General features: G+C 41.0%; 1 protein-coding gene across 5 annotated transcripts in view; it reads left to right on the top strand.

The window, feature by feature from the left end:
* LOC131539043 (NACHT, LRR and PYD domains-containing protein 3-like) overlaps positions 1 to 20,360 on the top strand; it is a 176,297-nt gene that overhangs the window by 98,802 nt on the left and 57,135 nt on the right. For 3 of the 5 annotated variants that reach the window (XR_009270764.1, XR_009270763.1, XM_058773328.1), the window contains exons 18-19: positions 4,510 to 4,683; positions 4,761 to 4,842. Coding sequence is in view for 2 of the 5 variants with exons in the window: in XM_058773328.1 (XP_058629311.1) it covers positions 4,510 to 4,683; positions 4,761 to 4,842 (256 nt within the window). In the remaining 3 variants the exon portion in view is untranslated. The remainder of the gene's footprint in view (positions 1 to 4,509; positions 4,684 to 4,760; positions 4,843 to 20,360) is intronic. The other 2 variants (XR_009270765.1, XM_058773327.1) reach the window with 1 other exon arrangement.

Genomic DNA, 20,360 nt, shown 5'->3' with positions numbered 1-20,360 from the left:
CTGGCTGCACAAATCAACTTACTACAGGGTTCACAAGTGTTTCATGGAACATTTGTATGCCAGTCCCATCGTATGAATGATCAAAATAAGTTACATTCAGATAATTATATACCATACATTCAGAAATTATATAAAATACCGGTAAATAAACCGAAACATTTTGTCGCCTTGGAATTATAAGGTTCTATCTGACATTTTTGTCAAAATTTAGTTATTCACATATTCTTATTCTGTGACAACAGAAACAGTTTTGTACATTTTAGGACTTTTTATTTAGAAAACAAAAAGGTTCTATCTACAAAGTCGAACTCTAACTTAGTTCTATAAGGTTCTATCTGCAAATCAGCCAATCAGCACTTCGAATGCATGCAAGAGGACCAATCAGGATCAACGCTCTTTGTCATGTCGCCACACTGCTCCGTAACAGCAGGCAAGATTAAACATTAAACAACAATAATTATCTGTCTGTAGAATCAATAAGTGCAATTCACCTTTATTCCACAAAGTGGCACTGTTTAAAACATAATGAGCTAGAACTCTACTGGACCCTTAAGTTTTACACCAGGCCTTGCGGCCTTGACTTTGCATTTAACCAAAGATCCTCGGATCTCAGCAGATCTCTTTCTTAGATCTTTTTCACTTTCTACCTGGGAAGAAACTCCCAATCACCATCAAGTCAGGACATCTTTGGAATTCATCACTCTTCAACCCGGAAGAACAGTATCGCGAGTCCAAAAACCTTGAAACCATCAAGACTTTCATCCGAGACTGCATCTCGTCAGCGACAAAGGCAATGCAAGTATCGTACATTTAACTAAACAAAACAGAGGTTTAGTATAAGCTGTAGACCTCATTATAAACGGGGCTGATGGTTCTACTCAGGTGGTTAACTGACTCTTTTCATAGCTTCATTCTCAGGTTTCCTGATGGTTTCATCCATCAACTCTCATTTGCCCTTTCCCATGTATGAGTGATTGTATGTTTGTTTGTTTGTTAGAGTAGTTTGCGTTAGTGTTTAGTTAATAAAAGTTGTGTGCACAAATTACATGGGTTTCTGGTTCTGCCTTGCAAATTAATGTCTCTTTACGATTTTGAACCTCACTATATGCTCTAATGCATTAATAGGAAAGTATTTTCTGCGGTCAAGGGAATATCCTTTCATGGAGTTGATAGTCGTGGGGGAAGTCGTGGGGAAGTCGAGGCCTAATGGTTAGAGAGTCGGACTCTCGACTCGGGCCGGTAGGGACTGTAGGTGGGGGGAGTGAATGTACAGCGCTCTCTCCACCTTCAATACCATGACTGAAGTGCCCTTAATCAAGGCACCGAACCCCCAACTGCTCCCCGGGCACCGCAGCATAAATGGCTGCCCACTGCTCCGGGTGTGTGTTCACGGTGTGTGTGTGTTCACTGCTGTGTGTGTGCACTTTGGATGGGTTAAATGCAGAGCACGAATTCCGAGTGTGGGTCACTGTAATTATTTATATACAATTTCCCTTTGAGCTGATTTGCTACATAGCCTAGTATGTATGATTTTATAGTAACCTATGATGTGATTCTGTAGCCATAGACTCACGCATGCTTTGTACTATAAAAGGATGTACTTTGTACTATAAAAAAGGTACAAATGTTTTTTGTACATTTGTACAAATAAACATTTGTACTAAACAAATGTTTATTTGTACTAAACATTCTTAGATGCGTAGCATTCATCATGTAGTTTGGGAACAACCCAACTAGTTAATGTGTTAAAGTTTTTGCCACAATAACACGTTAACTAATGCAAAAAAGAAACATTACTTACTCGTTAGATTGATCTCCTCTACTGGATGAAATCTTGTTCTTCTTTTGAGGGAAATCCAGCTTTTACTCAGCGTGTCTTCTTACAGAAACGAACAGTAACCGTGATGAATGATCTCCTCACGCTTTTTTGCGTTGGGCGTTTACATGTGCGCGCGTCTCACGTGGATATTTACATATGAACGACGCGACCCGCGAGGGGGCGGGATTGCATTAGAGATAATGAGTTAGACGGGAAAGACTGAACATCGTGTTGGTTTCATACAGATTACTTCATCACAGAATGTTTGTTTTCGATAAGACTTGCTTCATTTCAAAGTGTCTAAAAGCACAATGCATTTCTAAAAGCAGTTCATGGAGACGGAGAAGACAGAGAGTGTACCCTGTTTGTTTTATTTTTTTTCAAAAGCACAAAGTTTTGTTGTTATTGTGAGTGTACACAAATAAAAGTAGACACTTAACAGTTTTGATTGATGTATAACACTTATTTGTTTGACCAAAATCAACTGAGTATTTTTAGTGTCTTTTGCACTGATCTTTAAAAACCGAGCTGGTATTACCGGCGATACCGTGGATCCCAGAGATTTCATTAACCTCGTTTAGTTCATAGTTTTTAACCCTCTGGGGTCTAAGGGTGTTTTGGGGGCCTGGAGAAGTTTTGACATGCCCTGACATTTGTGCTTTTTTCAGTTGCTTATAAACATATAAATGGCTAAAGCCTTATATCACTGTAAACAGCACAAACTGGGCTACAATAATATGTTAGCAGCATTTATGTACATTATTTTGTTTTTGAGAAAGAAACGTTTATGCGTGGCTAGTGAAAAACTAAAATTTTGAAGTCACTGAAATAAGGCCATAAAACACATTCAGAACATTTGTTCACAAGACTTTTGAGAAATGGATCTTGTAGCCTAGAATATTTGCTTCAAAATGATCTGAAAATAATCTAACTCACTCATTCAGAAAAAAACAATATATTGATTTAAATTTTCTAAGTCACTTTTTGAGTGGAAAGGGTCTATGCGAGAGGGCGTGACTCACACCTGAGAAGACAAAGGCCCGCATAATGAGCTCCATAATGAGCCATTCAGTCAGGTGTGTGACTGAGAGAGAAGAGTTACAAGAAAGAATGTGAGGAAAAAAGAAATGTGTATACGTATAACTATCACATAACATAACTTGAGATTCACTTGTGAGTGCAGTTAAACAGTTTATTAGGAACAAACAAATAAACAACAGAAGAGTCAAGACATCATGGGTGCAATATCCAAAATATCCAAAACAGTGTCAGGAAACTGGAACCCAGGAAAACGGGAGACAGCAGAAACTGCATGAGAAAACACAAAACAGACGTGAGCAACACAATGAACGGACAAAGACAAAGCAAACATGGTGACAATACATACACTACCAGTCAAATTATTTAAACAGTAAGATTTGTGTAGAACAGTAACAGTAAGAAGTGTCTTCAGCTCACCAAGCCTGCATTTATTTGATCCAAATACAGCAAAAACAGTACATTATATTTATTATAATATATTGGCCTACATATTTGTACTATTCAAAATAAATAAAGTATAGAACATGTAACTATCCTCACGTCGTGCAACATTTAAATGCAATGAAAGGTTGCCTATCATATTTCAAAATGTTGCACTCGATTTTACACATTTTATTCTGGAGTTATAGTTTGGGACAAGTTCACCAGTAAATGCGTTAAACGTTGTCACAACACATTATCGAATGCCAATAAGAAACATTACTTACTCGGTATAAAGTATCTCCTCCTCCGCGGCTCCAGCTGCGCTCGCGCTCTGTTTGTGAAGTAAACAAAAGCTTTTTCCTCTCAGCGCGTCTTCTGGCGGTAAATACAACTCTTTTTTCCTCTCAGCGCGTTTCTGAGGTAAATACAAGGCTTATTCCTCACAGCGTGTTCTTCCAAAACTGAAAAGTATCCGAGATGAACGCATTGCTGCTTTGTTTACGGTGGTGTGGGCGTTTACATGCCACGTGGCTCGCGTGGAGGTTTGTAATAACAATAGCGAGAGCAGCGCGTGGGCGTGACCTAATTAAAGATAATGAGACCAGACGGAAAAACTGGACATGTCCTTGGTTTCATACGGATTACTTTATCACAGAATATTTGTTTTCGGTAAGACTTACTTCATTTAACAGTAGACATGTCAAGCTTTCTATAGATATATTTCTCATGTCTCTGTGTGAAGTATTTGCTGAGTTACAGTTCATTTTAGTGACGTTTTTCAAAAAGCAGTTCGCGGAGACGGAGAAGACAGAGAGCGCACCCTGTATGTTTTCTTTATTCTTCAAAAGCACAAAGTTTAGTTTTTATTATGAGTGTATACAAATAAAAGTAGACCCCTTACAGATTCGAATGGTGTATTGCTCTTATCTGTACGATCAAAAATGGCAGAGTAATTCAAGTTTATTTTGGCCTTATCAGGAAAATCTGCCTCAAAACGCATATATGCGTTTGTCGACCCCAGAGGGTTAAGCCCTGTGTTTCCCAGTCTCATGTGTCCTGTATTAACGTCGATGTTGTGTTCCTGTATGTCTCTGCGCTACCTTCTTTAGCCCGTTTTGGATATTTTGGATTAAAGATTGGTTATTTTGAGTTTACTTCTCATCTCCTACTTCCCTTGTGTGTTTTATTGTGACAAATATCGTTTTTTTGTTTTGTTCTCCACACAGGCTACAGTTCTGTAATCTCACTGCTCAGTGTTGTGAGAGTTTGTCTTCAGGTCTACAATCCTCAAACTCTGTCCTGAGAGAGCTGGACCTGAGTAACAATGACCTGCAGGATTCTGAAGTGAAGCTGCTTTCTGATGGACTGAAGAATCCAAACTGTCAGCTGCAGATACTGAGGTAAATGGTGTTTGTTAAAATAAATAAAAATCCTAAGTGCTATTGTCAAAATTTTAAGCTTGTGATGTAATTTTCAGAACAAACAGCAACAGTTGTTCATTTACATGCTATCGGCTCATGATCCAATGTTTCCAATGTTTTGGAGCAGCTCGGTTGACAGTAAGTGTTACTCCACAACTCCATCTTATACAACTGCTGTGACTTTGGGTCACTTATAACTAGTGCTGTCAATCGATTAAAAAATGTAATAAGGACCATAATCCTTATTATTCTTTTATCATTATTCTTTTGTTTTGATTCAGCCATTATCAGCCTTTATACTGGCAATAAAACGTTTACCAAGCCACATTGCTTCAATCCCAGTATACATTTACCCAACTATTATAAAAAGTATTTCTAAATAAATACAACAAAACATTTTCTTGCGACCTTACATGAAGTATTATGACAAAATGCATTATGAAGAAGAGTTGGACCTCTTCTGCAGGTGCATTAGAGGTCATATTAGCATCATGCTTCATAAGACAATTTATGAGATTAATAGTGCACTTTTACTCAGAACTCACTTCAAACCAACATCGAGTGTTTGTAATAACGTCCTTTTGCGATCACATGTGGTATTTGGTCGTTTACTGTTGTTAAAATATGCTATTTATAGCCTTTTATATCGCTGCACAAATTAGCATTTCAGATGAACACATTCAACTCAAGAAAATCACATTAGAATATCCTATCGTAATCGTGTGTTTATTATCTTATATAATCTATAGTGGCTGTTGTCAAGTTTATTTCTGCTGTGTAAAAGCCTTAACATGTATTCTCTGGCTGAAACTCACCTTGTTTGTGATGTTACAACTGCCTCTCTGTTCTTAAGTTGCCAGGTATACATTCCACGTATAATACACATTAGTAAATGAGTAAAGTTTTATTTTTATTTGTCTATATACACCTTGGGCGGCCGTGGTACATTTTACCGTCGCTTTATCAAGAATTTCAGCACTCACACAGCCCCTTTAACATCTCTACTCCGAGGAAAACCCAAGTCCCTGTCCTGGAACTCCACCGCCCAAGCCTTCCAGAAACTGCAGACAGCCTTCAGCACGGCCCCCATCCTACACCACCCAGATCCTTCAGCTCCTTTTGTTGTTGAAGTCGACGCCTCCACCACCGCGCGTCGGGGCGTGCTGTCCCAATACCACGGTGAGCCTCCTAGCCTCCATCCTTGCGCATACTATTCGAAGAAACTGACCGCAGCGGAGCAGAACTATGACATCAGGAACCGGGAGTTATTGGCCATTAACATTAGAAGTCCCAGAGAGCAGCCATTTGGCTTTTCTACCTATAAAACCCGCAGGACAGCCGATGGGCTGGAATGCTTTAGGCTAATATCCTTAATCAGCTGTGAACAGTTGCTTTTGTTATGCAAACAATGTGGGGACATGCTGAGCCACTTCAAGGAAACTTGTGTTTCACTTTGCCATCTTAGGGAGAAATCAACACGCATGTTTTTTTTCCTTTGTTGCTGAGATTTATTGATAAAAACAGTACAAAAAAAAAAAAGAAACCAACCATTTGTACACATATTTACAAATAATATTAAAAGTGAGTGAGTACATTCCAGCAATCACTCACAATCCTGGCACTGCCATGGTATCTCCGTCTGCATTTACCACATGTGTATCTGTAGCAGTGAACACATTGCACAGTGGCATGATTGTTCTTGCATTGGTGTTTGACCTGACACATGGCTCTTTTTCCAGGGCTAGGTGTGGAGGGTTGTGTCCGAAGCAATTGTTCTTTTCTTGCCTTATTCGCACACATATGAGAGTTAGCCAACTCTCGTGCAAGCTCCACCAGGAAGTCCACCCATCTTTCCTGCCTTCCGGTGCATGCTTGATACAGCACATGTGCATTCAGTGCTGCCATGTCAATCATGTTATAGAACACGGCAACTGGCCAGCGCCGTGTCCCTGTGCGGACAGTGTACTCCCACACCATCTGGTCCATCACATCCACGCCGCACTTTGTGGTGTTGCAAAGGGTGATAGTGTTTGGCTTCCTTTTGGTGGTATTTTCAGTCTGAATCACGCTGTGCATGCTGCTAAGAATGTAGACGGTCTTCTTCCGTTTGGGCGCATACGCCGTCAGCGTAGCAGCAGTGGTTGAAAACACCTAATAAATAAGATATATTGTTATTTTCATAGCACTTTTACACACAATGACACAATGACACACTTGGCGGTGTTGATTCTAAAATTAGAAACACATAAACATAGAACCACAAAAGACCTGCAACATACCTGAGTGGTGAATTCATTGCGATCTGTGTGTCTAGCGGATTGAGGGATTTCCGGCGAATCTTGTTGACTGTGCCGAGGATGGTGGTTTTCCGGCTAAGAAGTTTATGCGCAAGTGACAGCGATGTGAAGAAATTGTCCGTGGTAACATTTCTGCCCTTGTCTAGGAATGGTTCCATCAGCCTCATCACTACATTTTCAGACAGTCTCTCCACTGGGACGACTAGGGTCCTTGCCAAGATATGGGAGGACATTACAAATGTACTTGGATTTTAGGTGTAAAGCCACCCAAAACTTGATCCCAAACTTGTCAGGTTTAGTTGCAATATACTGCAGGAAACAGCAGCGAGTCTTTGACGGAAAAGCTGTTCATCAATGGTGATATGTAGACCAGGGTTGTAGAACGTGATGCAATTGGTGACAAATGATCCCCACACACTGGAAATTGCAGCAGATTTATCAGTCTTTGCTCGATCACTCCGGGTGGACCTGTCATCAAAGCGTAGGTGTCGCATGATGTCTTGGAAGCGGTTTCGCGGCATTGTTCCAATGATATGTGGGTTTCCCAGGTTTGCTGACCAGCAGTCACGTAGTGATGGAACCTTGGTAAGCCCCGCAAGATGACAATTGCAATAAATGCCATTAGTTCAGGGAGGGCCATGAACCAATGAACATGCTCCGTTCCTGTGCATGTTGAATAGTCCATTCTTGAATGCTATGAAGCATGTCAAGAGTGATGAAACACAGGAAGCTCTGAAGGCGACTCGAGATACTTTTCCTGGCCTTAGCCGTTGGCTCTCCATCTGCAGCGACGCTTTGATTGGGGTGAAAGGGAGACGCGTCCCCACCTGTTCTTCACGCCACACTGAGCCATCTTCGTTGTCTCTGTCAGGTCAGTCCCCAAACGGGCTCTCTTTTTGGTTGAGGAGCAGTCTCCTCATCTGCAGTGTGAACAAATTCAAATTGTGAGCAATGGAAAAGTCAAATTATATCACAAATGCATGCATAGATACTAATAATAATTCCAGTATCTCCTTCTCTGTATCGGAATAATGTCTGAAATATATTCCTAAATAAAAGATACAACTAAAGCAAAGAAACAACTAATAATGTTTTGCACTTCAGATGGCAGTGAATGTCTGCTAAGTAGTAAAAAAGTGGACAATACCAAAAAGGCAGAGTAAATATTTATGTCACTCTGCTTTTTGGTGTTTTCCACTACTGGTTTGAAATGAAATAGGAAATAATATGAAATGAAACTTAACCTGAAGACAGATCAGACAGCTCTGAGTCCGAATCCGGCTGAAGTTCTATGTCTTCTCCATCTGAGTCACAAGGGTTTACTTCACTCAGGATCATTTCCATGGCCTGCCGAGTGGTGAGTCTTCTCTGCATTTTCTTTTCTTGGAGAGGAGGTTAGTACACCACAGAATTCTTGAGGGCACTGAAGTAGTAGGCTATGTGCAGTGAGATTTTATCCACCTCAGCACAAAGGAATTATTTCTCATTTGAGAGCAAGCTGCATGCAATTAGATGTGCTAATTCATACCTGTTTACACCTGGGCAAGACCCTACATGCCAATGTGAGACATGGTCAATCAAGTTCTCTGCTTTTAGCAGCCCTCCCTCCCCACACATACAAACAAGCCACCAGCAACCATTCACACACACACCCCCAACCCCCCTGCAGATTGCTCAGGTAATGACCACATTTACACATGAATTGATGCTAATGATAGCCAAAAGACTAGCCAGTTAGCATCCACTTGGCTAAAGGAGGGTTACAAATCTCTGGGACTTCTAGTGTTAAACTCGCCCTGGAAGAGTGGCGGCACTGGCTGGAGGAGCAAAACACCTGTTCACAGTCATCACTGACCATAAAACTTCCAATATCTTCGAGATGCAAAAGACTCAACCCACGTCAAGCCCGCTGGGCTTTGTTCTTCACCAGGTTCCAGTTCACCATAACCTATCGCCCGGAAGTCGTAACAACAAGGCTGATGCCCTCTCCAGAATGCATTCTCCGATACTCCCACAGATCCTGAACCCATTCTCCTCCAGCCATGGTTGTAAGCCATGCAGGCAAGCTAAAGTTACCAATCCCTCATCGACCCTGGTCATACTTGGGAGTAGACTTCGTGACGGACCTACCTAATTCCGAAGGTAACACTTGTGTGCTGGTAGCAGTCGATAGCTTTTCCAAAGCCTGCAAATTCATCCCCCTCAAAGGACTCCCTACTGCCATGGAAACAGCAGAACACTTATTCCAGCACGTGTTCCAAAACTTCGGAATACCTGAAGACATAGTCTCAGACAGAGGTCCTCAGTTTATTTCCCACGTATGGAAAGCCTTCTTCAGGTTGCTGGGCATCACGGTCAGCTTGTCCTCAGGATACCATCCCCAGACTAATGGCCAGACTGAGCGCAAGATCCAGGAACTCGGACGTTACCCCGGGGCATACTGCCATGACTATCAGCACAGCTGGAGCCGCTTCCTCCCATGGGCCGAGTATGCACAGAACTCCCTGCAACAAAACACCACTGGTCTTACACCATTTCAGTGCATACTCGGGTACCAACCACCACTCTTCCCATGGACAGGAGAGCCGTCGGAGGTTCCAGCTGTAGACCACTGGTTCCGAGCGAGCGAGAGAGTGTGGGACTCAGCTCATGTCCACCTCCAACGTGCAGTGCGGAGGCATAAAATCTTCGCAGATGCCCGGCGAACCACTACTCCCACCTACCATCCCAGAGACAAGGTCTGGCTGTCCACCCGGGATCTGCGCCCGCCTGCCGTGCAAGAAGCTGAGTCCCGCTACACTGGTCCCTTCCCAATACAGAGGCAGATCAACGAGGTCACCTATGAACTCCAACTCCCACCCAGGTACAGAATACATCCTTCATTCCACGTGTCACTCCATAAACCCTGTTCTCCTTCTGCACCAGGACCCACAGAAGTGGACGAACCTCCTCCCCCAGAAATTCTCGAACAACCCTCCGTCTATCTGGTCAAGGAAATCCTGGACTCACGGCGACGGGCGGAAGACTGGAATATCTGGTTGACTGGGAAGGATACGGACCGGAGGAACGCCCTGGGTGGCCAGGAAGACATCCTAGACCCCTTACTGATTGAAGAATTCCATCACGCACCCCGAGCGCCCCAGCGCCCACAGGCCGTGGCCGTGGCCGCCCGTCACCGTTCAAGGGCGTCAGGAGCCGCCCCTGGGGAGGGGTAATGTCAGGAATCAGTCACTGTCACCACCCAGCACAATCACCCGATCACAGTCACCTGACTTCTAATTGCACGCACTTGCTGTCACCAATCAACACCACTATACACACACACTGCCATTCCCCACATTGTCCGGTCTACCGTTCACTAGATGGACAGCTCTGGACTCAATCCACGATCGCGACTTACTCCAATGCTTACCAGTTGGATCCCTCGTGGATTCGCCCTCAAATCCTTTGATCCTCAATCTGAACCTGCAAACAAAGGCACAACTTTGCAGCTAAGCCATCTGAACTTCACACTAACTTGCTCACTCACCTGCTTTTGGTCACTCCCGATCCTGAAATCCCCGAATCCCTTCAATAAACCTGTTTTTTCTCACTCACCAGTTCTGTGTACCGTGCTTTGTGACATTAGAGTTACAAACGATCTGCTTTTATAATCTGATCGTGGTTGTATCTCTCTATTTTGATGGTTCATCAAAAATATCTTAATTTGTGTTCTGAAGATGAACGAAGGTCTTAGGGGTTTGGAACGACATGAGACATGAGTAATTAATGACAGAATTTTCATTTTTGTGTGAACTATCCCTTTAACCCTCTGGGGTCTGAGGTCATTTTGGGGCCCTTGAGATGTTTTGACATGCCCTGATATTTGTGCTTATTTCAGCTACTTAAAACATACTATTGACCAACATGTAATTTTTTTTGTATTCAGCACAAACTGTGCTACAATAATATGTGACCAAGATGGATGTACATGTTTGCAGTTTTTAGAAAAAAAATATTATGCGTGGTTAGTAAGTTTTGGGGAAAATTTTTAGCTGAAATAAGGCCATAAAACCACACTAAATAGTCCTGAACAAGACTTTTGAGTAATCAGTCTTGTAGGCTAGAATATTTACTTCAAAATTATGTGAAAATCATTCTGCTTACTCATTCACAGAAAACAATATATTGATTTAAAATTTTCAAGACATGTTTTGTGATCGAGGGTCTATATGCGAGGGAGTGGCAATGGCCATGAATATTAAGTGAGTCTCACCTGAGAGACAAAGGGCCCTCCCTAATGGGCCTCTAATGGCCCATCAGTGTGACTGTGACTTTGAGGCAGGTAAGAGAGAATGTGAGGAGATTGAAAGTTTTTTTAATTATTTGTATTTTATTTACAACACAGTATAATCAAAACATACATAATGAAGGTCAAAGACACATTATTGTGCACACTGATCTAACCACAGAGATGTGAACAGACTTTGAGTCATTCCTGCAACAGATTCTGTTCAACAAGTGAAACAAGTAAATCATACCTGATATTTGTGTGTGTTATTTATGTTTCTACTTCTTTCCATGGATTCAAGAAGAAAAAACATAATCAGTAGAAAAGGAGCTTGTTTTAACATAGAATATCAGTGTAGTTGAACATCTGATGTTGGTACAGCGCTCTCAGAGGAAAACAGTTTGAAGAGACATCAGGATACATCTGGTGCTGGTATCTGATTCAATAAAATACAAACAAAAAACATTTGTGAGCATGTTAATATCAGGAACATCTGTATATATATCATAAATATCATATATATCACTATCATAAAAAGAGAAAGAAATCTTATATCTGAGAAACTAATTATTATTGTTTAGCACGTTATTAAAATCTATTTCTGAACAGAGTAGGCTATTAATAATAAACATGTACTAAACATACTTGGACTCATAGCATTTATCATGTTACAGTGTACACTCATATTACTTTTATTGTTTTATATAGAGCATGAAAACATCATCGCGCTGTAAGAAATTTAAATACAGTGAATTGCCCTATCATATTCAAAATGTTTTACACGATTTCAAACATTGTAGTCAGGAATTATAGTTTGGGAAAAACCCAACTATGATTTTGTAGTCATACAGTCTAGTATGTATGATTTTATAGTAGCCTATGATATGATTCTGTAGCCACAGACTCAAGTATGCTTTGTACAATAAAAGGATGTACTTTGTACTATAAAAATGATATTTTATATCTGAGAAACTAATTATTATTGTTTAGCACGCTATTAAAATCTATTTGTGAACAGAGTATTAATAATAAACATGGTCTAAACATTCTTAGACGCGTAGCATTCATCATGTTGTCGCTTTGGGGAAAACCCAGCTAACTGTTAGTAAATCTGTTCAAGTTTATGTCGCAAATAAAACGTTAACTAATGTAAAAAGAAACATTACTTACTCATCTCCTCTGCTGGATGAAATCGTGTTCTTCTTTCGAGGAAATCCTGCTTTTACTCAGCGTCTTCCAGAAAGCGAACAGTAGCCGCTGATGAATCTCCTCACTCTTTGTGTTGTTGGGCGTTTGCAGCGCACTTACCACGTGGCTATTTACATATGAACAGCGAGCGGCGGATCTCATTAGAGATAATGAGTCAGACGGGAAAGATTGAACATCGTGTTGGTTTCATATGGATTACTTCATCACAGAATGTTTGTTGTCGATAAGACTTGCTTCATTTCAAAGTGTCTCTGTGTGAAGTATTTGCTGAGTTACAGTTCATTTTAGTGACGTTTCAAAAGCAGTTCGGAGACGGAGAAGACAGAGAGCGCACCCTGTTTGTTTTCTTTATTCTTCAGAAGCACAAAGTTTAGTTGTTATTATGAGTGTATACAAATAAAATTAGACCCCTTACAGATTCAAATGGTGTATTGCTCTTATCTGTACGATCAAAAATGGCAGAGTAATTCAAGCTCATTTCGCCTTATCAGGAAAATCTGCCTCAAAACGCAGATATGCTTTGTCGACCCCAGAGGGTTAAATCAGCCCATCCAAGGAAGTAATTCCAAACCCATGACTGTTTCGTAGTGGCCCACTGTTGTTCTTTAAAGCTTTACAAAAAGTCCTGATTTCACAGTTGTCGCTACATTGGGACCCGTATCCCTATAACGACTGGTTCAGTCATCAAGTGGCCCGCAGTAAGCCGTAGAACTAGCCCGTAATCCCTAGCCGATTTGTTCGAATAAAACTTTAGATCACGACTTGGCAATTTCCCGAAGTCGATTTTGAATAGATGTTATTCCCCGAAAAGGATCCAGCCGAATCACCCCTGGGACTTAAGATCAGTGGCAAAAGCGATGGGGGCCGCCATAGCGCCGTTAAGCCGCAAACGATTTCCTTCTTCCCGAACTTACTTTAAACGTCACCTTGGCGTGACCCTGCCAATTCTAGCGCTATTCAGGGTTTTCAAACATCATGGCAGTCATTTGGCATATCACCCTTACTAACATAGAAGTTGTTTCTAACGCGTTGATTTTCACATCGTGCAGAAAATGGATTCAAATGTAGTTTCAGTCGCACAACGATGCAACGCCTTTTTTGGTATTCTACCAGATGGACTCATTTGCGTACAAGTGTTTTTTATTTACGGATTTTGAAAGCCAACATTTGAAGTGCCTAACTGCCGCCACCGTGGTGGGTGACAACTTCTCTGGACAAAGTAACGAGTCTATTGGGAACCACTGATCAAGCGATGTAGTAGTCCAGTCTACGCCCGGTTCACCTGATAGGCAGCAATTGTAAATGGCTAATGGACCAATTGTACAAAAAGAATGGATCGTACCGGTACCCAAAATGATTAGGCGTTTTTATGGGTTTGAACTAAGCCTATGTACTACCAGGGGGTAAAAGTAAGTACCACTTGAAACATTTTTTATTTGCATCCACGTCTGAAAGAGTTCTGCGACCGGACAAATGGGTATAAGGACCCGCACCTTGAGCAGTTCAAAAATGTCCCGCAGTTTATGCACAATTTAATCAAGTGTCAAAGCGAACCCTTCCTGAGTAATCCCGAATTAATGACAGATCCTAAACAGCACGTACGTACAATTCTTGCATTGCTGAGGGTATGAGTACAGTAAACCTAGAAGTCCAAGCAGGGTTCTGGCTGGAAGTTTTTGCATTTCCAAACATCTAATTGAAAGAAAATCTTTCGTGGCATTTAGAATTGAACAGGAAGGGGGAAGGAATTCGGACCGTTGAAACCTAGATTGCTACAATTTTCAAGTCGAACACCCTGGTCGTCGAACCCCTTATAGTGGGTCTTGAACGTGGGAAAATGAATCGTTTGACGCCTCCTGGATCACCATGCAAACAATAACGTAGGTTCGCAATCTCCTTCAAATGCAAGGCTGCCTTGGTGGTAAGATCTTGCGGCATTCTGCATTTAGAGAATGTGTCACGTGCATTATCGTAGGCTTGTAAGTTTTCAGCATGCTTCGTACACATTATCTGTCATTTGCTGTCCTAGGCCACAACTGCTAGAATTCCAGTAAATCAGGTTCCTAGACCTCAGAGACTTGAAACATCGATTCGAATCACTTCATAAATTCCTAAAGAAGGACAGCCACAATAGGAGAAATTGCGACCCCAAATGTCGCCTGAGTTGCAAATGGAGTAACGATTACGTAACAGCAGCGCATAACAAATGAAGCAATGCTTGTCACAGACATCTTTTGATTCTGCTCAAGGACCTAGGAAGTTATGATACAGAAACCTTCAGCTTTGTGCAAAAAAGTTGTAAACATAATGAACAGCCATGTTGCACGTCAATTTCCATACTCAGTTCTTTTTGGTTGACCCCCGCCTTGTTAAATGCTTTCTCTCTTGAAAGACGCAAATCTTAGCAGCGTCTTCGTTTCACCACGGTCCTAATTGACTTATTAGGCCTACAAAAGATTCAATTATTTGACCAAAGACAATCAACTGAATAAGGCTATCTGCCAAGGTCAGTTTCAAAAAGGAAACACTGCTTAAATCTTCAGGTTGAGTCTGCCTAATGATCTTTTGTCCGATGCTTTTACAGCATAAGCCAGTGCACCGACCGCCAAGAAATGTGTACTGCTGGAATGTATCCGAAGCCAGGGTGTGCATTGAGCCACTGCACTGGTTTTAAAATGCAAAATTTTCGATCATGGTTGGTGATCAAATGGCAATTTTGGCTGGAATCTGAACCGCCTATTGATAAAGTCAATACTGAGAAATATAATCCGAAACAACGAATGTCTTTCAATTTGCAACTGGGTCAATTCAGAAATCAAGCGTCAATCGCCAGAATAATGACTTGCTTTTGTCACTATTCGCCCGTTATTTTGGTATACGTCCTGATTATTTGCCTACAAGATGGGTCATACAAACGACAAGCAACCGCCCCGCGAGTCATCTAGCAGCATTATTGACGGTTCACATATAATGTTCATTAGTTATTTACTTAAAACATTTTCTAGTTATACCATAAATATACAAAACAGCCATATGCTGTTAAATATACAGCTGGCGTTAATCGTGGTAATTGCGAAACCGCTCGCCATCTTGACAATTTAACATCCCGCCGGAGCAAAAAATGTTATGCACGGCTTTTTCAAAGTTGTAAGAAACACTTAGTGTCAGTTACGTTATGTTAGTGAATGGGAAATCCCTGACTCTTTTTTCGAGCTGGGCACCGAGGCGCTTCATGGGGGTAATCACCCTGAGGCTCCCGGACTTAACATAAGTCCGGCATGGGTATATGCACGAATTGGTCCGGATTATCCATCAACTCTCATTAAAGTGCGGTGCTTCTGCTGATGGCCATCATGAGTCGATTTTGGTAGATAAAATAAAGTATACTGACTATGTTTGTACATTGCTTGTTACCTATGCGTTAATAGGCAACCGCCCCACATAACCAATGTCATAACAATATGAATAAACATCGGCTTAGTGTTTTCAGCGCTGCGTACAACGTAACTATAGAAGACATTCAGACGGTGAAGATGCACAAATTGCTACGTATGGACACGTTTTAGCAGCTACTAGTGGTGACTGAGCCCAAATCGTTTCAGCAATTCAAACTAGCTTAAACCTTTTGTCAACTAGTCGCGCAATCAGATTTAGAATACCAGTCTTTTGTGTACGTTACGGAGAATCTTGTACTTTTCCAGTAATACACCAGCATTAGCATCCTAATGGAACTTGAGTATTTTAGCTACATTAGTTAGTCATGACAACAAGGATAAGGAATAAACTACCAAACTTTGACAACCTTAACAGAGACAGGGTCCCTCGATGGCAAACGAGTCAGGTACTGTCTGAACTGTCACTGAGACTGTTCGCTCTTCACTCGAGTAATTGCTTTAGACGTTTACTTTGTGAGTTCAATCTTTTTCAAACGCTGATTTTCTGAAGTGTAGCGTTCGACTCTAGAAGGAAAAACAGTCCTAGTGATGATTGTTGATCATCTTGACCTTGAAATATTTCTTTGAATGCTTTACGTGGCTACTGACAATCAGGAAGAGAGCTAATGTCCTGATGATTTGTGTACAATAGTCGTCAATGCCGTCATTTGAACGTAGTTGTGTCCCTTGGTAAAGGCTCCCACTAAATGAAAATGGAGCATTATTGACTGCGAACAGACAAGTTTTTTACTGTGTTTTATTATCTAATCGATGGTGCGCCACCATCTAGTAAGGAAACCCCAGCATAACCTAATACAATGAAAATGCGCTGGACCGCACTTCAGACTAAATCGGAAAGTCAGCCCCACCTGGATGATCTTTTAAGAATACCAACGGTACAATGGGTGGTGAACTGAGTTTCCCCTACCCACTTAGCAAAACTTTTATGCATCACAGCGTGTCAGCCTGCCTCAGAACACTTAAGTGGCAAACCACGTTTAACGATTAGGCGTGTTAATACGCTTAAAAGACTTGGTGAATTGGCCTCGCTAGGCGAGACATGAAGATTGGTAGACAAGACAATGTAATTATTTAGGTGTAATACAATTAAATTACAATTCAGAGCTGATTACAGGTGGTTGTCGGTTGAAATTCCCCATCCGAAAAGAAATCCGCTACAGGCTGCAAAAAGTTTAAGTATGATTTAATTTAGGGTTTAAAATCCCGCATTCTGACATTCCCTAAGCGGTCAGACCCTTCTGTTTACCCTTGTATCCCTTAGGGTTCAGCGTTCACCTTGACTTGTACGGCAATGCTTACCTGCAGTTACTATAAATTCCACTTGCCTTCGAAGACTTTGTACTTGTGCGGTATGCACACTATAAACTACGTAATATCAGGTGGCAATGCAAACACGCGTCATAATGGAAGTGAGTTATCGCTGTTTTGCTAAGGGTACGAGAATAAATAAAGAACATTTGGCCCGTTTACTAAACAAACCATGTTTATTAACTGGCTTGACATCTTGAATTAAACCCATTTGCCCGGTTGAATAGAAAATGGGCAATTCGATAGATTATAGCATTCATTGTTTCATTTTGCATGTTTTATTGTTTTCAAATAGTGGAAATTCGTAAGTTTTACCTTTCTTAATCTCTGATAGTTTGAACACAAATACGCGTCTGGGTTGCCTTTAATGAGCGTTTGGTTCACTTTCAGAAAAACAAATGCAATACCCCAGCTTGTCATAGGAGAGCGCTGTTGCTAATGCAAAATTGTGACTCCCTAGGGAGCGTGAGAATTTAATTTTCATGGTTCAATCCCACTTTGACCAACTTTGACTTAGATCATGTTTATTCACTAGCGGTACTGGGGAGCTTAGAAATTCTTGTTGACTAAGTCTTTGAGCCGTGTAAAAGAAAAACTGAAGTCACTACTAGGCTCGGCATTTTGCAAATCATGCACACCCTGGACAGAGGAGCCCCTCCTGAAATGAGAAGCTCCCTTCAGGTAGAAATAACCTGCCTAACTTGAGTTTTGTTGTAGGCAATCTAGTTATGTTAGGAGGAAAAATGTAAAAATCGCTTGTCCGATACGCTTTTAACTAAAGATGCACCGTGTGTCGATATGTTCAAACCGTTTCATAAGGCAGCGTATGTGAGCTCGTGCAAACTTGGCACGAACCAAAAAACGAAGTGACATAAGTTTTGTAAGTGCTTATTTAAATAGATCCCCTGTTTGTATGATTACTTTCAGCAAAACAACCCTTAAGGTCCAAGGTTACTGCCTAGCCATTCTCCTCAATGTGAGTGTCGGACAAGGCAATGGCGTCTGTTTTTTACGCGACGCATCGAAGACAGAATCTCGTGCATGAACCATCCTGGTTTCAGAAGTAAGCATAGATGGTCACAAGTTTAGGATCATGTTTGCTGTGAAAACAGAAATCTTGTTTGATCAATGTGAGTTTTTTTAACCCAATTTTAGGAACAGTACGAAGTATTTTTAATTGATCCCACTAATACCCGCTTCATTTCAAAATATAAGTGACTTTTTTTCACAGTCGCATTGCGTAAAACATGCATTACTCTAAATGAGGTCATTTAAGAAATATTCGCGATTATGAGAGACTTTTTCCGGTGATCCTAGCCCGAGTAAAGTCCACGATTCGGTATCGATGCGTACAAGCTACTATGTTTGTTTTATTTTTTAAGGCTCAAAGTAGAGCTCCACAACTACGTTTGACTCGTTTTTAATATATGCGCTCCTTCATAACCCAACTTATAGCAAAGTTCGGGAAATGCACTGTACACAAATAAAATAAACATCAGTATATGAATAACGCTAAGAACCCCAAGGTAAATACTGCTGACAGAAAAGTTGCGTTTACACAGTAATGAAGATGCTCTGATTGTGAAAAAAGTAAGTCAGGCTCTGGATTTGTTGATAATGGGGACCAAAAACTAAAAACATTTTTGAAACTGAGTATTTGACGTATTCACCTAAAATACGGGTTACCCGTTTTCTGCTCAATCGTAAAATGAAAAGTTGCGTGCATAAATGGGCCCTCGCCAGCAATTTCCGACGGATTCAAAAAAAAACATGAGTGTACAACGACGCGGATCAGGCGTTCAAACTGATGGCAAAAATTGCTTCTGTACTTAAAGAACAGTCAAGAATTTACATGCTCTAAATGGGATTGGCATTCAACATGAACACGAGTTCCGGTTGATTGACTTAAATCAACATCTTAATGAACTTTGAGCACAGTTAACATATCTATTCTTGCTGTACGTGATGCCTATCACAGTAATAGGAAATAGTGTTTTCTATTGTGGAAAAGCATTCAAAACACCTGTTTTAGATTTAATCAGTTCGTTAAGAATAGACAAAAAATGCCTTAACACTGATACGCATCGAAGTAGCTTGTAAACATCAGGAGGCTTTTGCACCGTAAAGCACCGTTTGGAGCCCTGAGATTCAGTAAGACTTGATGTGCAGATGCCATCAGTCAACAATCGGCACACTTCAACGAACAGCAAAGACAGACAATTATAGATCACTGTAAACAGCACAAAACTTTTGACGTAGATCAATCAATAATAGTCAGGCTTGCTAGATGGCAAAAATAGCATTGCTCCCAGCATTGGCGACATTATTAATCCGTTTTTGAGAAGTGCCACAGGTTGAATTTACTTCTCGCAAATTTTTTTTTTTTTTTTATAAGCGCATCCCCACGCAACAAGTGAAACCGAGCACTAAAATTAATTACCTGAAAAGTCACTGAAATAGTATTCTAGGTTGGCGCTGTTTACATAATCATACCCCGCACGATACCGTCGGTTCGCCGAACATGATTACATTTTGTAGATGGGTTTCTGTAGTTGGGGACTGATTCACTGACTTTCGTGCCAGCTCCTAAAAGTACGCCGTTATTACTTGCATAGGAAGACTAGAATATTTGGAGCGATTCAAATTCCGATGATCTGAAAAGCGTGTAAAGGTAATAAAAGGTTCTTGAATGTCCGTTTAATGTGACAATCCCTAAGCTCATTCAGAAAAACGGTTCCTAATGTCTCGATATTGATTTAAATTTTGGCTTGAAATAGCGGTCACTTAATTACTGATGTTATGACCTCGAAATAGGTTGTAACTTTATGCACCATACAGCCCACATTTCCGTTCGTAGTTGACTTTCCAGCATAATGCTGATAACTGTCACTGATTACTGTTGCGGATGTGGAGCGTATTGAAAAAATAAATGACAAGGAGGTTGTGTACTATCACATAATGAGCTCCATAAGAGCCATTCAGTCAGGTGTGACTGAGAGAGAAATACAAGAAAGAATGTGAGGAAAAAAGAAATGTGTATACGTATAACCATCATAACATAACTTGAGATTCACTGAGTGCAGTTAAACAGTTTATTAGGAACAAACAAATAAACAA

This window comes from Onychostoma macrolepis, chromosome 04 (assembly GCF_012432095.1).
Source record: "Onychostoma macrolepis isolate SWU-2019 chromosome 04, ASM1243209v1, whole genome shotgun sequence".
In the NCBI taxonomy this organism is placed as follows: domain Eukaryota; kingdom Metazoa; phylum Chordata; class Actinopteri; order Cypriniformes; family Cyprinidae; genus Onychostoma; species Onychostoma macrolepis.
Note: the sequence above shows the minus strand (reverse complement) of the source record. Positions and strands in the feature narration are given on the sequence as shown.